The following is an 18,093-nucleotide window of genomic DNA, read 5'->3' as shown; positions in this document are numbered from 1 at the left end:
GCATCACTCTGCACCGCGGAAACACTGCAAGCCAGGCCATTGTAGATCCGGGCACTTCTGTACCAGTTATCATTTTCACCTATGTTTATGAAAGAGGAAAGGAAGGACCACACAGCTAACACTTGAAGACAGGGACTCAAATCAGGTCAACCAGTTTTAAGGTCAGAGTTCAGCGTTTTCCTTCCTTCTCTTTCTTTAATTACTAAAATCTATGGTTAATCTTAACAGGAACCACAATATGCAAAACAGAAAAAGTGATCCTGACCAAACTTTTTGTAAAATGGAACTGAATATTAAATACTGAAAGTTTATTTATGAGCACATCTTCTTATCTCTCCACTCATTCCCTGAGCCAACAAGTACTGAAATCTGCAGATTACAATGCTGTGCAAGACACTCTCTCTCCCTGCACACAACTTACATTCGAGGGGGGACGAACTGTATGCAGCAAAACAAAGTGACAAATCCTATCACCACTGCTCACTTCTCAGCTAACAAGTTGTGCAGATCACTTTGTGATACAGAAAAATTTAGATCTATGAGCTCCTTGAAACAAGCTCTGAATAACAAATATGCCTCTATAAAAATACCAAACCGAGTTACACATGTTATTAGATATGTACATAATTATGTGTACATATTCTAAATGTAAAAAGTCATTTCCACTGACAATTACTCCCTAAAGTCTCTGATGTTTAATAAAATTAAAATAATTGCTTCTCTTCTCAATTCTATGTAGCCCAAATTTTCTGAGATGCAGTTTTTCTTTTCAGATGGTGACGTGCCAACTGTACTAAGCATTATGGATTTAATTTCTTATAAACAGTGAGGTTACATGAATTGTTATAGTTTTTTCAGATAAGCTATGTCAGGTCATCCACAGTTTTGTCCAAACTGGCTCTGAACTATAAACAAACAATGTTGGATTTTATTAGTGTCTTTTTTAGCCTAAAGGGGATTTGAAGATTATGTCAAATTGATGTTTTATCAACAGAAATCTGTGTCTCATAAAAAAATCTTCTGCAGGCAGATTTTAAAAAAACATTTACTCCACATGTAAGTAATGGAATTATCTCAATCTTGGATGCTAATTTACTATGAATAATTTACTGTTATTATTTTACAGAGGAGTTTAAAATAATCTTACCTTAGAAAAAGAACAAGCTTAATTTAAAAGTTTTACCTTCACAGAGAACACTTATCAGTTTATTTTAGAATGTCAGAAAAACTTAGGGATTAAGGAACAGGGCTGGGATTGGTTTATACAGTGAAGATGCATTAGCACACCCCAAGGCTGATAAAACCATGCTATGACCGTTTTATAAATATGAGAGCTTGTTGGATGTATAGTCTGTATGAGGAAATGAGGTATTCACAAATCATCACATGGCTGCTGCATTTTTGTGAATAAACCATTTCTCTCATCTACAAGGCCTCCTGTCTTCAGTCAGAATATACATATAAAACAATGGCAGGCTGATTTGTTAGTTTGTAAGCCAGCTCTGACCCGTACGCTTTCTGTATCAGCCAGGTTTTCTGTTGCTGTAATGAAATCCCTGAGACCGACAATTTGGTAAAGAAAAGAGGGGCATTCAGCTCATAGTCTTGGAAGCTCAAAGTCCAAGGGCCTTGGCTGCATCAGCTTATGGAGTGTGGCATCATGGTCAGACTCACGTGACAGATGCCACAGGGACATTCAGGGGACGGGCTTGGGCTTGTAACGCTGCACTGTGAGAGCTAACTCAGGAGTCCCATGTGAACGTGAACTCTTTATGAGGACAGTGCCCCAGTGACCCAAGCATCTCCCCCACGGTCCCACCACCCCTTACCAGCACCAGAGGGGACTGAGCACAGGAAGCGCTGGGTGACAAGCTGGACCCAAGCCATAAGTGTTTCCTGACTTAAGGGACAAAGCAACCTCAGCCAGTCCTTACACAGGACCTTCTCTGCGAAGTTAGCTGAGATGCGGTGAAATGCTCCAACACTCGGGAGGCAGAATCAGCCTTTTCTTTCATGGTACCGGAAGCTGTGTGCAAAAATACCATAAATTCCCATCCACAAAAACTCTTGGAAATCTTTCTCAACAACTCTCAGGAAAGGGTATGATCAGGATGAGTCAGAACTCGATCACAAAAAAATTCAAAAGAGGTGAAGTAATTGAAGAGGGAGAAGCAATTGGAAAGAGACCGAGCACTGAGAGTGATCACTGAGAATACCGGGTGGGGGATACTGAAAGCCTCATAGTGGGCCGTCCGCCCACCGGCGAGGTACCTTACTCAGCAGGTCAGCTCCTGGGGCTCTGCTACACGAACCACATGTTGTTGTTTTTTTTTTTTGGTACCAGGGATCAAACTTGGGTTCTTGCACGGCAAAACCACTGAGCTAAATCCCCGGCCCTCATGTGTTTTTATTTAATGTGCATATGCTCACAACCACCTGAAGTTCTCATCAGGAATTAGATTCTAACAATTTTTTTTCACTCACTATGGAAAATATTAGAATAAAAGCATTAAAGACATTTAAGATAAAAGTTTCCATGTCTTGCTAAATAATACTTAACCTTTTAAGGTAAGAGACCCTAAAGATGGATTATCATGATTTTTATTAAATTATGGAATATGGCAGCGCATGTCCTAGAGTAGCTTTTTCATCTCCAGGGTAACATGGCAGAACAACCTACTCGGCCACTTCACTTCTTGAGTTTCTTCTGGGCTGCTTTCTTCTTCACCATCTGTAACCGCTTCATGGCGTTGAGCTGGGACTCCTGTGACGTTGGACCTTTAAGGGAAGCTGCCGGGCTGCTGCTAGCTTCTGAAGTGGTTTTGCCAGTGGAATTTCCATTGGGCCCTGATGAGCCGCTATTTCCATTTCCACTCAGTTGGCTGCTGCTCCCTGGAGCTAAACTAGTGGGACTCGGAAGACCTATTTTGCTGACATTGTCACAACTCACTGAGCGACTAAGGCTAGTTTTGCCCAGGGTCAACGGAGGTGGCGGTTTCAGTGGCACGGTGGGTGAAGTGCTGTTGCCGGACCCGATCTTGGAGCCAAGTCCACCTTTGGATGACGTTGCCAGTCCAGTCAAACCCACGGGCTTCTGGCCAGCTGAGGAGGCGGCAGGCTTCCCACCACTGTTCTGTGTCGTGGAACTCAATTTTGCTGTTGATGGGCCAGCAGAGGACGTTTTAGCTGCAAAAGCTGCCCATCCAGTTAGGCCACTGGTTGCTGAAGAAGAGACACTGGCACTAGAGGAGCTTCCTGAAGTAACAGTGGATGTCTACAAAAAAGGGGAAGTACTGCATTAAAGCCACATTGATACCTACAGTACGTAATATCCTTGAATGTGTACTTGTTACACTTTTTATTCCAAAGTCACAGCTTAGAAAATTTAAGCCATGCTACAAAATTAGGTTCTTCCGACGCTGACCTGAGCTTTTGAAGCTTTTGAAGCTTTTGAAGCTGACGTAGAGAGAAAACTTACGCATAGACAATGGGCGTGTTGCCATTTACAAAGCAGAAGTGTTTGAATGCCACATTTTTGTTTAGAATTGCTTTCAGATTCAGTTAGAAGCCATAAGGCGAAAAAAAATCAGAATTAGTGCTTTAACTTATTTTTTACCAAGAAAAATATTACTTAGCTAAGAAAGGCATCTAATTTATTTAAAAACTCTACACTTAAAGGAAAAAATGCTCACACCCTCATACCCAGGATATTCCAAAGATGTCTGGGATAAAGATTAGCCAATAATAATTTATTGAGTGAATGTATAAAAAAATATACAAAAGAAAACATCTGTATACAGATTCTAAAGCCACATTTGTAAGAAAAAGTCGCTACGAAATTTTGAGCTACAGCACTGCAAAATATACACAGGTGCAAAGTTAGCTAACTGAAAGTATGCAACTCTCAAGATATATTAAAAAGAAAAGATCTCATGAATTAAGATTTACAGTTTGCATGATTCCATTGGAACTATCACATAACAAATTCCTGCTTTCATATAACAGACTTTGTCAGCTGTCTGCAAGGCTGCACAGTGGCATGTTGGATGGGTCTGACTCGCTCCCAAGTGTTTAATGAAAGTGCAGAACATTTTAGTTTCTCCGATTAACTTCCCAACTCAGCCAATCAGAAGCTCGCAGTGATACCAATGCCACTATATACCCATAATGGTCTTATTTACAGGAGAACAATTAGGCAAAAATCTACTTTTTTCAAGTTAATTTAGAATCATACTACTTCCTGACACTATCTTCATAGTTAGTTTCACCCATGAGTAAAGGCTTGTAAAAAAGAACATTCTACTTTTAAAAATGGTTATGATAGGCTTAACATATACCCAGTTGTATTTTAAAACTGAACTCTGAAAGTTTTTAAAACAATGTTAGCTTTTACGAAGAGCCTTGAATATTGTCTGCACGTGAACATCTTTAAGCAACAGAAAAGTAATCAGATCAGAGGCTCTGGGGATCCTTGTTTTATGAGTTCAGATTTTGTTCAAGTGTGCTGAAAATGATAGATTTCTCTCTCTCTATAATAACATCATATGACAACTCTCCAGATTATCCTGATAAGGAAAACTTCACATAAAATAAAAATTCCAGGAGAAAAGCACATGAGTAATGAGAGAAAAAGCTAGAAAAGGAAGCAAAAAAAACCAGGTGCAATAAACTTTTTAATTTTCGGTTTTAAAAGATTTAATTTTTCCCCTTTACTTTCTATTAAACTAAAACTGTCTGCCATATGGCTAAATGTTTTCTCAACAAACTTCACCAAAGAAAACCCATTTGAAGTAATTAAAAAGACCAAAACTTATGAAATATAAACAAGAAAACAGGTTGTATGTGTTTGGCATTTTATTTTAATGGCTTGCTGCTGCCTGGTATTGCCTGATATTTCAACAGAATGACAAATGGTTTATAATACTATTCAGAGACATAGAAGTAAAACAACACAAATATGGAGACCAAGCAATTTCTTACTATTTCAGTGTAGAAAATAAATTTCCCACATATTTTAAACTACAAATTTTTTTTCATTCTAGTTAGAAAGGCATTTGCTTTTTATATGTGAATGGAAATGAAATTTTCTTTTCATACCAAAAATGTATTCATTTTAATCATAAAAACACCAAAACCTCTCGGACAAAATGACAGCTGAGACTTTATGTGCCATAAAGTGATTTCACATTGGACTTCCTAAAAGTAAACATTAGTAGTAACATGGTTACTATAAGAAAAATCCCACACAACATGAGCAAGAATATAGCAACTCTAATTACTTTTCGTAAATTAGTTACTTAATTCTATTTCAATTCCCAAGTTCCTACATGACAAAACAATAATGGATATACTTTGGACACCAACTCTTCTCTGGTTAACTTAAAGAAAAGATCAGTGAACAAAATTATCCAAGTCTTTCTCAGAGTACTATTTATTCACATACTTTTCCAGCACATCAAGGTTCTTGAGCTTGCTACTTACAGCTACTGAGAAAAACTGTCATTAGAATTTTCTGGGGTCAATCTTTGAGAATTCGAGGCTAATGTTTTTTTCAATCTTTAGTACTATGTTTACTGGAACATATAACTCTGCAACAGTATTCTTTTTGTTATAAAACTAGATTAGATAAATATTTTTTGTATAATGTCATAATGCTAAAGTATTAACAATAATGCAGTGATCTGAAGAATGAGAACCTGAACTGAGGAAAATGATGCTCTTGTTGGATGGTATGGTCCCTTAGTATAGGAAGTAGGCAGAATGAAATCTGATGACAGTGAAAGAAAAAAAAAATAAAAGAAGAGAGCGTAAGAAAACTTCTTCAGTAGCCAATAAGGAGGAAAAACGTTAAAAGGCCAAGCAGCATTAAGTAGTCTGAGGAGCAAAATGGCTGCCACTGCAGGAAGAGCTTCAGAATTTAACTCAAATTCCTGATTAAATGAAGATATGATTGTAGATGAAAGCAGAATGAAAAAATAAAACAAGAAGATGCAAGATATATCATGTACAGGTAGATGATGAATGCTATCGTTGCATATATGTAAATGTACCAATAAATGTTTTGCTTCACAAAGAAAGACAGCAGAATGTACCACACCTTGACTTCTGTCCTCTTGAATGCAAGGAAGGTGGTCTCTTGCTTGAGTTTGGTTTCCGGTTTCTTAACCAAGGGATCCTTGACAGCCGGAGCTACAGAAACAGTGGTGGGGGCTGGTTTCTGTGGTGGTTTCTGAGTTTTTTGAGCCTGTAAAAATCAGTGAATTAAATTAGATACAAAGTCTTAACTGAATGTACAAAACATATAATAAAAACTTATCATAGGACCAATCATGGAATGGAGTTGAAAATGTAATAAAATAGAGACTGCTTGACAAGTCATTTCTCATAGTAATATTAATAGTTTTACAGATTTCATTAGTTTCTAAACAGTAATGATAATAGTAACTATTAGAAATCATGCAGATTAGGGTCCATTTTAACAAGATAAACCCAGTTGTTTTTAAAGAAAACTCACAAACTATAACACAGCTTCCCCTGGTTGTGCAGGGGACCATCTCTAGCCTGCCCCCATTCCAAAACCTGTGGCTGCTCAAGTCCCCGACCAAAAATGGTGCAGCATGTGCATATAACCTACACGTGCCCTTCTGTAGCTTTCAATCACTTCTATGTTACGACACCCAATATGATGGAAATGCTATGTAACAATATGCTGTAACTAAAGACAAGGAAAAAAGCCTGTATCTGTTCAGTGCCAAGGCAGTTTTCTCCTCTCCCGCCCAGAGCTGGTCTAATCCCCAGGTGCTGCATGCACACAACAGGGTCACTGTGTGTAGCGCTTTGCCAGTGAGCACTCCTCCCTGTGGAGTGTGTTTCACAGGACTCATTAGAGTCAACCAAACACCTTCTCCTCGGGGCCGGCATGAATCTTAGTTACTGAGGGTGAGTTCAAAACAGCTGAGATAATGTATACAGTTTTAAATACAGAGTGGAAAGGGAAAAATACTTGTAAGTAGAGAATCTTTTTGAAGTTTCCCCTTACTGCACAATTAGATAAACTAAATCCTTAGAGAAAGTTCACAAATACAAATTTCTATGTTATCAAGGAAGGATTTACCCCACTCTTCCTTTACTGAGACAAAGATTAGTTTTATTTTGGTGAATAACTGACTTTTCCTTTATTTTTAACTGACTATATCAGCTCATTTTCCAGTTCTTTCTAGCACTTCACGGCTGGAGAATAAAAGCCGCACACACAGTATGATGCGGTGAGAGCCCGGCTTTCGGAGTCACCAGAAGCAGGTTCAAGCCCAGCTCACCTGTTTCCCCTCCACCACCCGACAAAACACGTAAATCCCAAAGCCTTGCTCTCTTCATCTGCAGAGCGGTGACGGCACCATGTGTCTAACTGGACCACGGGCACGAGCTCCAATCACTGAGAGTGCAGTGCAGGTCTGGCCCATGCCAACTCTGGGTAGACAGGTGCCTTTTAGTCCTCATCATTACTTACAAAAAACAGAAATGGAATGTCGAAGAATCCAGCCTTCCGCGCAGCTATTCCACCGTCAACAATCCTCAGCCATCCAGACAGTACTGCACCAGGGAGCCTGGAGACTGGCCTGACTGTTGATTTCCGGTACTAATCTACAGTTCCTCTTAGCTCACAGTGAGAGCAACAGAATGCAGACAGTGTCCTGTCTCCTCCTCCTCCTCCTGTCACCCTTCCTCTTGCCCTTCTCCTTATTTTTCTTCAGTACTAAGGTTCAATCCCAGCCTTTGCCTAGAGGTCTGTCTCCAGCCCTTTTTTAAATTTTTGAGACAGGATCTCACTGCAGTAAATTGCTAGGTTTCCCAGGCTGGGCTTGAACTTGCGATCCTCCTCTTATTACAATAAGCTAAAAGGTGAGCAGAGAGGAATGCGTATAAGATGGTTTGGTCTTCCGCCATAGAAACATAAATCACACATGCACACTATCTACACAAACATTTAAACAATCAGCTTAAATTATCTGCTTCTCAAAGTATTAATGTCCAAACAGTTAGCTTGAAAGCATTTTATCAATGAAAAAGCATCAAAGACTATGTGAGATGGAGAAAACCAAGACTCCCACCATCCTCTTCATCTGCCGGGTACATCGGGCGCAGTACCACACCAGGCGAGGGTCGTTCACCTCCTTGTCTGTCACCTGGGGCTTGTGGCAGTCCTGGTGGTAGAGGTTATGGCACTCCTGACATTCCACCAGCTGGTTACCAGATGCCACCGTCATCTGTCTAAGGAAAACACACCATCAGATGTCACACTTTCTTGGATAAAAGAATCTAGTTATCGCGGGGTTGTTCTGGTAAAGCTCTGTATAGTAAAGGTAAAAAGAAAGCCAGGAAAACCAAGGAGAATAGTAAAGCCCAACGCAAAGCCAGCATGAGCACTTTGCTGCTCTAAGGCTCATGCCCAGTCATAAATACATCGGCTGCTTTCAGCTTGGCTGTATTGGATTTCTCATCATTTTCCTCCTCCCAGAGGCAGCAGACCTTAACTGCTCGACAGTCTCACGATGCTTTTTCACTATCCCTGTCACGTTCTTTCATGCTAGGTGGACACATGCTCTTCTTTCTTCATCAGGGATGAGTTACCTGAAGGTGTATCTGAGCCTAATTATCCATGGTGCTTAGCACAGGGCTCTGCAGACACAGGGTGTTTGATTAACGTCTCCTTGGCTGAACGGAATGCAGACATACAGCTGTCAGGGAGGTAGAAGTTCCGACAGCACAAAAAGCAATCTCCACAGTCCCAGATTTCATAGTAAGCTGACTGAAGAAGGGCTACTCTTGCTAGTTCTCTCCCCATTAACACTTTACTATTCATTCATAAATGCTAACTTTCATGGAGGATAAAGACTGAAATAACCAAATCTATGTGAAACTGAGAGTCCTGGCCACCGATCCTATTCAGAGGCACATCCTGCTCACAGCACACCAGCTCTCCTCATACAGCCCACAAGGGCCGAGAGCTACTCAGTCCCAGAGCCAGGATTCAACATTTCCATGAGGCAAAGAGCACCCGAGATGGGAATCTTTTTGCTGAGTTAGGCAATGAGAACCATTAACAATTAAAGAGGAGGCCGGGGATTTAGCTCAGTGGTTCTACCACCAGCCTCGCAAGCACAAGGTCCTGAGTTCAATCCCCGGTACCAAAAACAAAAAAAAACCAAAAAAAACAATTAAAGACGAGCCCTGACAGGAAGGAGTTCAAAGTCTAGTTATTTCTGATTTTAAAACTGTATCTTCTACTAAGCAGAATTTTGTTTTTACAATTATGCATCTAAATTTTAAAGCATCACTCAGAATAACTGACATTCCTTTCATTTTTACTATCTTTAGAAAAAGAGTTAATTGTGTTTTAGGAAATATGTAAATTAGTTTTAAAAAGTGCTATGAACAATTCAGAAAAAACCAGCAACACAGACACCTTAAAAAGAAAGATGGGAGTAACTCAGTCTGCTGAATAGATACCTCCGCACTGAGGAATAATGCAATCACCATCCCTCCAGAACCCGAGAATGCAGAAAACATTACAGGGGTGCAGTCAGGGTTGGGGTGCAGCTCAGCAGGGGTGCTTGCCTTGTGTGAACAAAAACTAACAGCAGCCAAACAATAACAAATCCCTAGTCATAGTCAAGCAGATAAAATATTCGATAATTTTCAAGATGTTAAATTGTTATATGGGAGGTTCCTAACACATAATTTATTTCTTTTGCATCCTTCCAAAAGAAAAACAAATTAAGTAAATGCCTCACAACTGCTGAGACTCTTGGTGGGAGGGAGCTGTCTGCTGTTTCTCAGAGAAACCACAGGATCGGCGGCTGGGAGCGACTCACCTACAAACGACACAGGCCAGCCCCATCTCCATGGCGAAGTCATCAGCGCTGGTCTCCTCGAAGCTGGAGAGGTCAGTCATGGCCAGATCCTTGCTGGTCTGGACGGTGATGGGAGAGGACCGCGTCTCTGGTTTCTCCAATCTCGGTTTCTTAGGGATATCAGCTCCTTCAGTGATATCTGTCTTCATCTGTAACAAGTAACCAGTCAGAAAATGATAATCAAAGGAAAACAGCAGAATAAATTATAAGTCACCAAGGGACAGGGTGGACAGTGTGCAATGACCAAGTACGCTCACAGGTGTTTTCAGAGTTTCAGACGATGTGCATATTAAAGATCTACAGAACTGTATTTCATGTATAGTCCCTTACAAACAACTAACAAGAGAGAAGGAAATGAATCAAAACAGCTTACTATATATCTATATTTCTCTCGGTACTCTTCTACCTACTATGGGATATTTGGAAGTTCAGCGAATTTTCTTACATTGTCTTTTTTCCTAACAAGATGCTTTAACTTGAGGAACCACAGCATTAATAAAGCTACTTTTATTTTAAATATTTAAAATTATGAACGACTCTTGAAAATGTTTTGAAAACAAGTAATAATAAGCTCTCTGCCAGTCATCCAGAATTAATACATTGCCATAGTTTCTTCTGCCTTCTTTAAGCTGTAAGTATTTTAGGTACACCTGTTCGATTGGCAAAAATTAAAATCTGGTAAGACTGGGAGGATTTGCAATTCTTATACAATATTTTGTCGGTGAGAATACACATTTAGTATCTCCACTTTGAATAACAACTTAGCAATGCCTAGGAGTGCAGAAGATGAACATACCCTGTTACATGCACTTATGGGTATAAACACCATTACCGTGGACAGAAAAGGATAGGTACAAAGTAGCTCAGACACATGGAAGCTCACTGCAGCCCTACTGCAGTAGACAGAGGAGAAATAACCCAACTGCTCTTCACAGGGGAACAGAGAAACTGGTATATTTACAGAATGCATAGTACACAGCCAAAATAAATCTTTAGATCCACATGCATCAACATAAATTTCAAAAGCACACTGTTAAGTAGAAAAACACTTACCAAAGGACATAAATACATAGCAGGATACCATTTGTATAAATTTAAAAGCACAAAAATAATACTGAGTAGTTTATGAAAGGCTACTACTTAGCAAAAAGATGGAATATATAGGATAATAATATACCTTACCTTCATGGTAAGGGTTACTGAAGATATTTTCTAATGTACTTTTTATTAATTGCTAAAATCTTACTTCATATTTGCAGAACTCATCCAAAATATATTATCCAAGAATTATCTGTGACTCTGTTAAGATGCTGGCCATCAAGTAACAAAGTTCATGTTTAGTCATTTACATCTTTCCTTCAAGACAGGCTCTTGCTATGTAGCTTATGCTGGCTTTGAACTCATTATGTAGCCCAGGCTGGCCTCAAACTCATAGTGACCCTCCTGTCTCAGCCTCCTGAGTGCTGCGGTCTCAGGTGTGCACCACCACATCCAGCTGTTCTTTATTTTAATTTTTTTTGGTTTACATCTTTCCACATTCTATCTTTACTTCCCAACAACCATCCCAACGAGAATCTCTGAGGTACGGATTAGAGTATACGTTTGAAATTACTGCGCACCAAAGGCTTACATATTTGTTGGTCATGCTTCTGTAAATGGTTAATGAAAGTTTGTTTTACTCACTTTTCAAAAAGTCAACTTCTGTGGTTATTTAAGTGTATTTTCTGTGTGATTGTTATGTGCTTATACCTATTATATAAAAGAAGTATGCATAAAACACTTTCTTTCTGCCTATGGAACAACTGATTTGCTTTTTTATAAACTGAATTAAAATAAACTCTTACTTTATCAGCAGGCCTCTTTTCAGCCTCTTTCTTCGCCTTTTCAGTTGGAAGGACTTTGCCATTGTTATTGGCAGGAGGAAGACTGGATGATGTTTTGGGCTCTTGCTTAATAGAAATAGATTTCGTGCTTGAAATTTTGGGTGGCTCCACATCCTAAAGGGTAAAATGATGAGATACCAGTAATTAGACAGTCTACTGAATGAGAACACGTAATGAATGCAAACAATTTTAAGTTAAAAAGCACGATGGCGTGACGTGGGCAGTGTAACACTTTGGCGGCTGCCCTGAGCGGTGACCGGCACACGGCGGTGCCTGTTACAGTGTACAGCTGACCAAGTTCTGACACAGCACCGCTACCGCTGGCCACACTGGATACATCCAGTACCCCGGCTTTCCCTATGGGCCTGGCACACAGTCTGGGACTCGACACTCTCTGAGCTCCCGATATGAGTAGAACTGGTCATCTGGTCCCACCTTCCGCTTCTCAGAGTGGTATCCACGTGCCCACACCCCAGTGACTTGAGTTTCAGGGTCAGAGGTAGGAGGGCTGGGAAGAATTCTCAGTCAGATAAGAGAGGGGACAGTGAGCACTGCCATAGCTGTAATATGTACGGGTAGACACTACACCAGCTTTTTATACTCTATCTGCAAAGCAGCTCTTCTTATTCTTATTTTGCCAATAAATAAAAGGAGATGGGCATTTCCTTACTGTAAAAGAAAATAAAAAATACCTATATCAAAGTGTATTTGGATCACTTGAAATTAACGATACACATAAACCACTCAGAAAAGCTCATGGTGTACAGTGTTCACATCTTTATCATCATCATTATCATCATGATCACCACTGGCTCCAAGAAGCAGGCTGGGATTTTAAAAAGGTTTCAGGTTGCAAAACATGATTCTTACCACACACAACTTTCTGCCCTTAGCTACTTTATTATCAAGACTAGAGCTACACGGCTCGGATTTCACCCAGACCCCCCTTTCTCTTAAATTATCCCACCCATACTGAATTTACTTTGTTGAAAAGTCTCTTTACTTCATTATTTTTTGTCCTTAAAACATTAGAGAATAATTAAAAGTCATGGTTAAATTCAACAGCTTTAAAAAAATTCTGACCATAAACAGCTGGAAATCGAAGTAAATCATAAAGAAGTTGATTTCTACACAGATCAAGTAGTAGAACAGGATATGGCCCAACCAAGCTAAGTCCGAAGGAAGAAAATTAAAGATCATAACATCTTTGTGCCACAGGAGAGATTATCACCATGCTACTCCTGCAGCACAGTCTCTAGGCTGTCTTATTCGTGCAGGTACCTTCTGAGCTGGACGGTAACTTGAATCACTGCCCCGAGCTAAAGACTCATCCAGCAACGCCTTCAGCTTTTCAGCAGAATCTTTACTCTTTGAATGTAAGAAACCTAGTGCTTTCAGAAAAATAGGATCCAGTTCCAAGTTCACAGTTGCAGCCATTGCAAACTCCTGGGGGAAAAATAAACCGAGAAGGAAGCAATTTAGAGACAATATGAATTATCTATGTCACAGTTTTATCTACTTTGTTCTTCTGTGTGTACAGTCATAGATAATACTGTGCACACGATACAAAATTTCACATGTCCACAAGGTTATTAAAGATACAAAGGAAACTTCTTTCTCATCCCGCCTGTCATTATCTAGTCTTCTTTTTGTCCTTCCAGAGACAGTTGGATCTTCAGTTTCCTGGGTCCACACCCCGCCAGCTGTTTTCGAAGATGCACACAGCTTCAGCACACACAACCTGACAGTGCGAAGGTCAGGTTTACCACGCACCGCACCGGTTTCTTCTTTCCCACCTTCTTTCCATCACCAAGGCAAAGATTCAGGGCCTGTGAATGTGCTGCTGGGAGGGGTGCAGGAAGTGAGTGACTGGCTGTGCAGCCACTGTGGCAGCTTCGACTTCAACCCTTTCTCTTCCTCCTTAGCCCTCGGCCCGTTGTGAATGTCTCAGAAAACACATCCAAGATAACCTTATGGATCACAGGCAGATGGTGGTATCACATGCATTGACCTATTTTAAAAAGCAAAGGCTCTCGGGGAGGGGTCTACGCCCTCTACAAATATCCCACAGGACCCACAGAGCTCTGTGTCTCAAGAAGCCCAAAGAATAACCAAGACAATGGGTGATGTATATCAAAGGCTTTTGGAATTCGACAACATTACAAAGTTTTCTCTTCAGCTAATACCAATGCTACCAGGTGGCTCTAACTAGTTGTCACTTTTCCAAATACTTCTCCAAGCAAGGAATCATGAAAATAAAAAATATATTCTTTGTATTCAATCTTTTGATCAATATACTACAGTTTGAAATCCTCTTCTGTCCTCGAGGTTAATATTATAATAATGCACACACTTGGAGCGCTACAGTTAAGGATCTGTCGGCAATTCCACAGTAATCTCACGTTTCCAGGGGTTTATAATGTCATTAAAACTTGCTGTAGGTTGAATCTTGGCATGTGAAAGTGCAGGCTGAAAATGGATTGTTTATCCCTTCCCTTCTCATCCCTCTCCACATGTGACAGGATGCACACACTCCCCTAGGCTTATTTTAGGTTTCCAAGAAGGTATTAGTTATCTATTCGATAACCTCAAAATTATTGTCAAATTCTGTTTTTTCTTATAACAAAACTTCCTCAGAGTATCATCTACTTCTGTGCTTTTTTTTTCCCTCCATTCCTTCTACTTTTACTGCAATTCCTACAACTTGGCCTTTGTACCATTATTCTATGCAAACGCTCTCCCAGAGGCAATTCAGTCTTATGTGTCTCTAACAAATACTATTTTCCCCTTCCACTTCTTTCCCAGTCTTTTCTGTAGGCTCCTCTTATCCCAGTGAAAGCAAGGCTGTCCAGGGTACAATCAGGTCTTCTACACCTTCTCCCACAACTGTGCTCCAGACCACACAGTGTCCCCTGAAACAGCGAGGTGTGGACAGAATCTCCACCCCCAGGCCTTCTGCCGGAAACTCGGGGTGGGGCCCAGAATCTGTGTCAGACCTTCAGGCCATTCTGATCCACTCTGCGGTTTAAGACCTACTTCCCTAGATGATGTGATCAAGTCTCTGGCCAGTGATAAATTTATCTCCGCAGCCCGTTTCTCTTCCAAGATCTCCCAGCTGGATGTGGCTATGCCCCGGGGCCACCTGAGGAACATGTTCCCAGCACAGCCACTCACAGCCTGATCTTCCAGCCAGTTCTACCCCTCAAATCTCTGTTTACTGTCTTTACCCCACTCCTCCCGCCAGAGACCTGGGAATTGGCTTTAACTTCCTCCCATCCTCTTTCTACCTCCAATCCACCCAACTTTTCTAATCACTACTAGTTCCACTGAAGACCAGCCTGCCATCACCTATTATCTGGTCCCTGTAACTACTCTTGTTTACCTCGCAATTTTTCCGTATCACTCCTTATTTGAAATACTTTAATCACTGCTAAGGTTAAAGAACAAAATTCCTACCAAGGTCTCCAATGCCCTTAGGATGGTGCTGGCTCAAATGTGTCACGCTGTGGCCACCTGACTAATTTCAAGTCCCTCAGGTATCATACCTTTCTTTCCTCAGTCCTTTAGTAGCAAATGCATTGTACACATCTTAGTCATACTTCAAGTCTCAGGGTTTTTTCTGTGCATTTCCTCAACAGAAGTAGAAGTCTTACTGTTACAGTGGACCCTTGACTTATGAACTAAGTCAGTTCCCAACGGCTGGTTGTAACTAAGTCAGTACCGCTGAGATCTGGATGTTAACTGGGTACATGCTATAGATATCAAGAGGCAGATGAATCTTCCATCAACCTAACTAACCCAAATTGTTCGTATGTCAGGCTGGTTGTAACTTGAGGGCCCATTGTACATGGTCCAAAAGCGTTCACTGGTAATATGGATCACAGTGTTCATTACAGAAATGCTTGTTTGGAATGTAAATGCCATGAGGGTGGGCACTGGATTGGTTTTACCCACTGCTGTATGCCATGTCTACCAGAGTGCCTGGCAAACAGCGGGTACTCAGCAAGTGCAGGCCAACGAAACACATGCTAGCTGCCCTCGCCTCCAGAGGCCTCTTCTTTGAGCTTTGTTGGGCTGCTTTTCCTCTTTGGTCTCTGGTCACTCTCTCTCTGCCCCATCTTTTCATCCCTGCTGTCTCAGTATTGCTCACAGATCTACCCCTACCTATCTTCTTTCGTTCTGTTACCATGTTTTTCCTTGGTAACATTATACACACTATGTTTTCCGCTACAATCTGTAGGCAGATAATTTCACATATGGCCCCACCCTGCTCGAATCCCACTTTTCTAACTGCTTAGTGGACATCTTCACCTGACTGCCCTAGCAGTATCTAAAATTAAGTTATAACTAAAACTGAGATAATGAAGGTTCCCCTGAAACGTTCCCTTTCTTGCACTTTATTTCAGTAAGTAACAAAACTCTCTGTTAATCAGGTCTGAGATCAAAATCGTTTCCTCACTGAGCCTTTCGCTATTCCTTGCATCCAATCACCAGGGCTTTCCTGTGGATTCTGACTCATCAACATTCTCCATACATCTCATTTTTCAATTGCACTGATAGTATTCAAGCTCTCAGTTAGCTTACTTGAATGATACCAATAATCCAGTTATTATCCTTTACTTCAACACTAGTCATATTAATTTTCTGAAATAAAGCTTTCTTTTTTTCATTTTTATTTTCTTGATGAAAAGTTTGAATTCCCATCACTCTCAAAATACACTACAGCCCAAATTTCTTGGCCTAACATTTAAGAAGATTCATTAACTGACATAAACACTACCATTCCTTTCCCAGATATTCTTTACAGCCGAGTGCTTGGTGGGCATAACATTCTTATTTTTTTCTGTCTGAGAAGCCTTTACCCTTCTTTATATTTCCAAATCCTATCAAGATCCAATTCAAATATAAGTTCTTATGAAGATTGAGATACCTACTGTGCTTTTTCACTCCAAATCTTATTAGTAAGCTCTCTCTCCTAGTGCATTTCCTAGTGTTTTTCATGGCATCAAGACTTTCTGTGTTGAACAATACTCTCTTTGCACACCTGTTATACTACTTATAAAACTGAGTACGTTAAGGGCTGGGGAGAGCATCCCACACAGTTCTAACACTTGCTGGTCCATTTCTGCAAAAGGCACAAAAGAAACTCAGCCTCCTACCGCCCAAAAAACCAAACATCAAAAGAGCAAAACAAAAACCACCTGTTTCATGATTGGGAATTTGCACTGTACAATGTTTATAACTACAGTACTCTTTTCTTAATCTTTCACCTGGTTTAAACTCATCAATCCCAGTAAAGCGTAAACTCCTTGCGCAGGGACTTTTGTTGTTGCTGTTCACTGTCATTTTATGAATCCTTGAAATCTGACAGGTACTTAAATTATTTATTGAATGAATGAAAGAGGTTTGTATTTAAATGTCACTCCCAGGGCTTCTGTGGTCTCTCCAACCTAAGTTGAGTATTCATACATAAATACATACATTCCCTTCTATCTCATTTTCCACACTACCTGCCCATCTCAGAATGAGTCTAAAGTCGATCCTCCGCACGTGCCTGAGATAAAGCCACCGGCCAGTGCTCGGACAGTGCGATCTTAGGACTGCCACCTCCTCACAGCTCTGAGAGCTTTCCTCTCCTGTCTCTGCAAGCTTTTGGAATCCTTTCCAATGAACATTCTTTCGAAGTTCCTCCACGGAGTCCCTGGCCCTGGATTATACTGATACCTTAGGGACACGCCCGGAAACGCAGGGCAGGTGATGCGGGCACCGATCCCAACACGAACGGAGAGGCAGAGAAGCCGGAAAGCGACGGGAGGGGACTTCAGGGAAGCGGTGTTAACCCTCCGATCACGGCACGGCCCGACACGAGGGAGGCCCAGCACAGGACGCCAGGGACCAGGGACGAGGGGCGCGGGACGGAGCGGGCTGTGCCCGAGGGAGGAAGAGCAGGACGAGGTTCCGAGCCCGCGTCGCGTGCCCACCCGCGCGTTCCGTCCACGGCACCCTCGGAGGAGGCTCAGTCTTCGCTGACAGTGGGGGGCGGCCGGACGGGGAACCCTCCCAATCACCAGGCAGCGAGGAAGCGAGGAAGCCAGGAGCCCGCGGGCCCCGCGGCTCCTCCCCATCGCGGGACCCGAGCGTCCCAGCGCGCCCGCGAGCACAGCCCCTCACCACTCACCCTTCCGCCCGCCCGCCGGCCGCGCCGGGGCCGCCCCCGAACCGCTCTCCGCGCGCCCGGCTTCAGACACCGGGAAACAAAAGTTCCGGCAGCAGAGCCGAGGGGAACGCCTGGCAGAGCG

General features: G+C 41.6%; 1 protein-coding gene across 2 annotated transcripts; it reads right to left on the bottom strand.

Moving 5' to 3' along the window:
- Window positions 1-2,585: 2,585 nt before the first annotated feature.
- Ints12 (integrator complex subunit 12) lies at window positions 2,586-18,072 on the bottom strand. 2 transcript variants are annotated; one of them, XM_004866251.4, is made up of 7 exons: window positions 17,973-18,072; window positions 13,076-13,240; window positions 11,756-11,908; window positions 9,873-10,060; window positions 8,109-8,268; window positions 6,098-6,244; window positions 2,586-3,274 (listed from the first exon to the last, which is right to left on the bottom strand). In XM_004866251.4, the coding sequence occupies exons 2-7, from the start codon at window positions 13,229-13,231 to the stop codon at window positions 2,690-2,692; spliced, it is 1,389 nt and encodes a 462-aa protein (XP_004866308.2). In that variant the 5' UTR covers window positions 13,232-13,240; window positions 17,973-18,072; the 3' UTR covers window positions 2,586-2,689. The 2 variants fall into 2 exon arrangements, with proteins under 2 accessions (XP_004866308.2, XP_004866307.2); XM_004866250.4 differs by having other exon boundaries at window positions 17,519-18,017.
- Between the last annotated feature and the right edge of the window lie 21 nt (window positions 18,073-18,093).

The sequence above is a fragment of the Heterocephalus glaber genome, unplaced genomic scaffold (assembly GCF_053883595.1).
Source record: "Heterocephalus glaber isolate CG9 unplaced genomic scaffold, H.glaber_assembly_v1.0 deba00001688, whole genome shotgun sequence".
Taxonomy (NCBI): Eukaryota; Metazoa; Chordata; class Mammalia; order Rodentia; family Bathyergidae; genus Heterocephalus; species Heterocephalus glaber.
This window is presented reverse-complemented; position numbering and strand designations above follow the sequence as displayed.